At 33.3% G+C, this 6,000-nt stretch overlaps 1 protein-coding gene across 3 annotated transcripts; it reads right to left on the bottom strand.

The window, feature by feature from the left end:
• Positions 1–32: 32 nt before the first annotated feature.
• On the bottom strand, positions 33–5,645 carry sar1ab (secretion associated, Ras related GTPase 1Ab). Of its 3 annotated transcripts, none has more exons than XM_005156839.5 (7): positions 5,598–5,645; positions 4,799–4,872; positions 4,591–4,710; positions 3,957–4,022; positions 1,520–1,623; positions 1,197–1,328; positions 33–1,086 (listed from the first exon to the last, which is right to left on the bottom strand). In XM_005156839.5, the coding sequence occupies exons 2-7, from the start codon at positions 4,854–4,856 to the stop codon at positions 970–972; spliced, it is 597 nt and encodes a 198-aa protein (XP_005156896.1). In that variant the 5' UTR covers positions 4,857–4,872; positions 5,598–5,645; the 3' UTR covers positions 33–969.
• Positions 5,646–6,000: the final 355 nt, after the last annotated feature.

Genomic DNA, 6,000 nt, shown 5'->3' on the forward strand with positions numbered 1-6,000 from the left:
TTGCAAAAAGCAAATCACACGAACAAAAAAAATCAAAATATTTGTTTTTAATATTGCGAACCTAAGAGCATAAACTCTACAAAGTGCTCCCAATAGAATGTACAGAATTAGCCATTTCAAAACATAAGCAGCACTGAAAATCCCAAACCATTCATATAAGCCTATTTACAAGTAGGAGTAAAATTGACTTAGTAATACGACACATTTTTCTATTGCACACATAGCCTACGTACTCTCATGCCACAGCTGCAAATACATCACAGCTGACAATCAAAAAGTACTCACTGCAGGTAGTTTAGTGTTGAAAAAGGACAGTGTAGACACAGCACTGAAACATGCTACATCCGCCCCGATCTTAAAAGTATCAAAATGTTACATACAAATCAGACATTTGTCCTTTTAAACATAAGGTGTGTTACTGTATATCTCAAGGCAAGTTTGATAAGCAAGCATATATGCATACATTGGCAATTCAGTTGAAATTATGGGAAATACAGAACTATAGGAAAACAAAAATCACCAGCATTAAGGCACTGAGGTAATGTAATGTATAAAAACAATAACACTGATTCTGTCAGAATTTTACAGCACAAGTGATATTCACCTGATTTAATGTTCTTGATTTCAATATACAAAGGTTCGTTTAACATTGGGCAGGGTATAAACTAACACTGGTGTAAAAAAGGTGTTTTGTAACAGGATGCAATGTCTTTAAATAACCCCACCTTGTCAACAGTTAGAGCCTAGTATATTTCTTACCCTGCTTTTAGAAAAAGAACAGCAACAATTACCTTATCTAAGTATTACTTTAGTTTTTTTTTAAGCTAATGCTTACCTGTCACTAAACTGGATTTTATAGATTCAGATTATATATATACCACCCCTTCTTCTTATAGTTTCATTACAAGCTAAATAATCATTTAATAAATAAGGATGCATGGGTTTTAAATGAATAAACAATTAAATATTCTAATCAATATACTGAGAAAGCCATCTAAATCCTTCACCATATCCTTGTCTTTTCAACACACTGCACATAAAGACTTCCATCGGCCTTAGGTTGAGTTCTTTCAGTGATACATTCCCCTGCGTGGAGGCATATAAAAACAAAATTACACTCAAACATAAAATATACATTACATAAAATATACAAAAACATACATTTTATCATGAAATATACTTCATCAATGGCCTACCTTTCCAGTGGTGTGTCCATAAAGACCAAACATTCCTCTTAATGCGTCCTCGCTAATCGCTTCAGGACGGTCAATTTTATTCCCCAAAATAAGAATTGGCACATTGGAGATTGTTTCATCGGTTAAGAGGGCCTAGGATTAAAGAGCAAAGTGCCTTCGTTATAATTCAAATGTATGATTGCTGGGATTGTGAAGACATTTTAATTGCACTGCACTGCAGTCAGCGCTTTGCCCTTTCTCTGGATGTGTTCAAGGTCAAATATTTACATGCAAATATCTTGTTATAAAAACTGATTATATTAAAAATGATTGTACAGACTTACATCCAACTCAATTTTGGCTTCTTGTAGGCGTTCGTGGTCAGCACAGTCAACGAGATACACTATGCCATTTATTGCCGGAAGGTAATTTCTCCAAACCCTTCTTGCTGAGAATTGAGAATACAGGAGATCGATTTTTATTGTGTACACAGTGTTGTTCTAAGATTAGATTAACACTTTGGTGCTCTTTGTGTGCCTTATTATTTTGGCATTTTAGGGGAATTTTAAGCTTTTATGAAGTTGTTATTAAACATTTATTACATTTTACACTGTCATAACAACACATGATGCGACAAGATTCCAGTGACAAGCTATTTGGTTGTCTGTTCAAATTTACATTGGTAGCATTTAACAATGAATAATAATAATAATAATAATAATAATAATAATAATAATAATAATAATACATGTGCTATATAAACTTAATAATAATTAATTTTTATATTTATTATTATTAATTTAATATAGCGTCTTTAAAAAATTAACTCTCAAAGCGCTTAACATAAAGAAGATACAGATATAAAAATAAAAGGCCAGAATAAAGTACTGTGTTTTCAGGGCAATTTAAAAGCCTAGTGGAGGGGACTGTTAAAAGAACAGAGTGAGAGGAACGGAGGTCACATGAAGGGGAATACCATGTTAAAAGTAGCCAATGAAGAGATTCCAAAACCGGAGTAATGTGTTCTCTGATTTTGGTCCCTGTCATAATCCTAGCCGCTAAGTTTTGAACATATTGTAATTTATTGAGGTTCTTTTTGGAAAGGTCAGCTAGTAAGGCATTGCAGTAGTCTAAGCAGGAAAAAAGAAAAGTACTGATCAGTTTTTCTGCCACAGAAAAGGACAGCATGGGGTGGATTCTTGAAATATTTTTGAGATGAAAGAATGAAGGGGTTAAACGTTACTTTTTTGTCAAATATTACCCCCAAGTTCTTTAGTTTGGCCTGAAATTCTATGACAGAGACATCTAGGTTAATTTTAAGAGGTTTAGTTTTATGTAGTTTATGTAGAATAAAGCACATAATCAGTACCTGAGGTGATCTTTGTCATAGTAGTATAAGCTGTTGTTTTGCCGCAATGTTGCGGTAATAGAGCATTATAATAAAGCATTTCTGAAAATAGAAACTTTGTGCATCAATGTTGCAAATCTTTAGGACAAAACCTCCTTTTAACATGGAAGATATATATTTTTTTGCATTACACGTGTTGTTAGGACACAGTGTCCTTAAAATGTAATTCTTGACTTAAATTGGCATAAATTTTATATATAAATTTCAAAAACACACACAAGTTAGTTTTGGTCCCTTTTAAAGGAAAACACCTGGCTTTTATAACACCCTCACGTTTATATAATCAATTATCAAACAGCTTATTGTGAAACATTTTTACGAGTTGATACTGCGTTATGTCTGTCTTTCTTAGTTTCAACTGCACACACACACACACACTTTACACACAAGAGATAGGCTGCATCTGAAAGCTTAGGCAATTGGCTTGTTGCCTCAGTGCTCTATCAGGCAGTGACTCTAGATGTAGAGTTTTTACATGAGGACACCTCATAAAACTGATCTCAGACAGACTTCTGAGACAGCATAATAATTTAATCATGTACAAAAAAAAAACTAAGGCTAAAAACTAAGAGATGACTAAGGCAATATTTGCTTACTACAGTACTAACTTCTCTGGTTAAAAAATATACATTTACAAACAAATTGACACGCAAATTAACAATTATTATTATGACACTTGTCAGACATGGAATGCACTGGATTGTGGGATATCAAATGCAGTTAAAGACACATCTATGCTGCCCTCAAAATTTTATTAAACTTTCAAATGCAGCCATTGAAAAAAGCATGTCCTGTTAAACTGATGACAATAATGCATTAAAATGCACCTCAAAAAGAAGTAAAACACAACTATTGGAGGTTGCTTGCCAGAAGTTACACAAAACAGTTCATAAAGTTTTACATATGAATGTTTTACTTTGAAAAATTAAGGGAGTTGCTAAAGGAGACCTTTATTTACACCCCAAACCCATGTATGACACTTTATTAGGGATGGATGCACTTCAGGGGATTTCTTTTGGATTGATTATTTTAAAAATATCTGTGGACAGTTGTTATTAAAGAGGTGTAACTGCTCAAGATAATTTTTAAAGTAACTCAGATTGGATTTAACAATTTCATATACAAATAGGATGCTTTGAGGGTGAGTGAATCATGGCATAATTTAAATAATTTACATTTTTTGGTTGAACTAACCCTTAAACCATTTATTCAGCAAGACTCCAGTTCCACTGTGATAGATTAAACATTTTTTAAAACAATTTTTTTCCAGTCAAAGAGACCAGCGAGCTGTATAAAATAAAATACAGCTATTGTTAAATTTTATTAGTTAATTCTCGACTCATAAATCATTTATTAATAAATTCTACATTTACCTTGAGCATGACCACCCAGGTCGAATGTAGTGAAAGTCATCCCAGCAATACTCAGTTCTTCAGATGCTATCAGACAGGATAAAACATGGTTAATATAGAGTTCATCCTGTTGTTGTATTTTAATCTCTAAATGTATACTAGACATGGGCCGGTATAAGATTCTGATGGTATGATAACCTCGGATAAAAATATCACTGTTTTGTAGTATTTTGATTACTGTTTCAAAATATATTCTTTTTAAACGTCTGGATTAAAAAAAATATAACTTTTTTCCCATTTGAACACAATAAATTTTATTTTAAGAAACCTTTATCCTATTTTGGAACAGTAAACTTGTCTGGCTAAATGAATCATTGACTTCTGAAGTCTTCATTTGTTCCAAAAACTGATTTGTTAAACAATTTAAAACAGCATCTTTTCTGCTGGAGATACTGTTGTCCTAAAAAAACAAAACAAAAAAAGTAAATAAAAAACCTACACATACATTAGGAATGATATTGAAGAAAATGTTGACTTTTTTTTTTTTTTTAAAACCTTGACTTTTCCAAACTGCGGTATACCTTAAAACGGTAATGGTCCCATGCCTAGTGTACACTTTATATTAAAACAGTCATATATGTTTCCCTTTACTTACTGGGGTGAAGTGTTGGAACATGCTGCCCAAGTCGATCATCTTTGAGCATGTGCAGTAATGTCGTCTTTCCTGCATTGTCTAATCCAAGAAAAACTAATTTCCCAGACTTTTTATAGAGTCCTAAAGGAAAACACATATGAAAGCACAAATAAAAAATGTTACATTATGATTTGCTCTCCAGCTTTTAAATAACCTTCTGATACTTTACCTAATAATTGTAACACATTGCTGAACCCTCTGTACAGCCAATCAAATATGAAGGACATTTTTGCAGCTAGCTCCCTGAAAAAGCAATAAGAATGAGAGAATTGTTTTGAATGAAAAATGGCAAGATTCAGGAGACTCAGCTAACTCCAATATAAGCTCTTTACCTAAATCTATCGTAAGCAGGCAAAACACTGCGTTACAAAACGACCAAAATGTTCATGTTTTGTCTTTAGGACAGAGAGAAGAAACACGAATCCTCGAAAATTAACCAATATCCAGCACACAACATGAGCAAGAAACTATTTCTAGTTGTGAAACCTTGTCACTTGACGCCATGGATAGAGAGCACACAGACATTGCTGTCACTCAAATGACAGAAAAACTCGCCCTCCACTCCGAGTGCATTTCTATACATTAATAACGTGCTTTGTATTGTTAAATAACAATACAAACATGAAGCACTGCTTCCTAACTGAAGCGTTACTATAACCATCGCAGTATTTGCGTTTTCTAGAAACACGTCAACACAGTCAAGGCTTTAAAACACATTCAAAACTACAGCAGAGACGCTGGTCAAAAGTTGAATGAGCAAAGCAGACTGTTGTGAAGGTAATGTTCATTCTGTCGTGAATGTAAAACCTGAAAAGCTTGATTATAGAGCTGAAAATGTGCGTTGTACAATATATCCAGTCACGGAATGTTGATATATTTATATATTATCAGCTGCGTCGTTTGTAATGTTGCGTCATTTGTAAATAACACAGAACACAATGCGGTACGGCTGGCAAATGTGTCATTACCTGAAAGGCTCCGCTTGTGTTGTAGACCTGTCAGTCCGGTCTGTGTTCAGCTGTTAAAAACAGCAGCCCGAATTTGACGTTTCACCGGAACTGCGTAGCTGCAATGGGTGGTCTCACATCAATTGTAGGTTAATTTGTTTGCATCTGCTTGCTAAAACTGCTCACTGACGTCTGATAAGCTGGCTTTACATTAAAACGATGAAAATGCTCCAGTAATGTTTTGAAATATTTTGTAATGATGTAATTTATATAATAAAATATATTTACAAATAATTCATTTTAATGCTAAATTATACTGTTTTGTGTTTAAGCTATATATTGAATCTATATAGCCTAATGTAGTTGCTCTATATACTAGTTTAACAATATATTTCAGAAGTTATTTCAATACTGATTTGTAGTT

Source organism: Danio rerio, chromosome 13 (assembly GCF_049306965.1).
Source record: "Danio rerio strain Tuebingen ecotype United States chromosome 13, GRCz12tu, whole genome shotgun sequence".
Lineage (NCBI taxonomy): Eukaryota > Metazoa > Chordata > Actinopteri > Cypriniformes > Danionidae > Danio > Danio rerio.

Excerpts from the sequence above, each read along its gene's own strand:
- sar1ab (XM_005156839.5), bottom strand. The coding sequence starts at position 4,856 with ATGTCCTTCATATTTGATTGGCTGTACAGAGGGTTCAGCAATGTGTTA. Across the intron at positions 4,711-4,798 it reads CAATGTGTTACAATTATTAG|GACTCTATAAAAAGTCTGGG; the intron begins GTAAAGTATCAG and ends GTTTTCCTTTAG. Across the intron at positions 4,023-4,590 it reads TGTTCCAACACTTCACCCCA|CATCTGAAGAACTGAGTATT; the intron begins GTAAGTAAAGGG and ends CCTGTCTGATAG.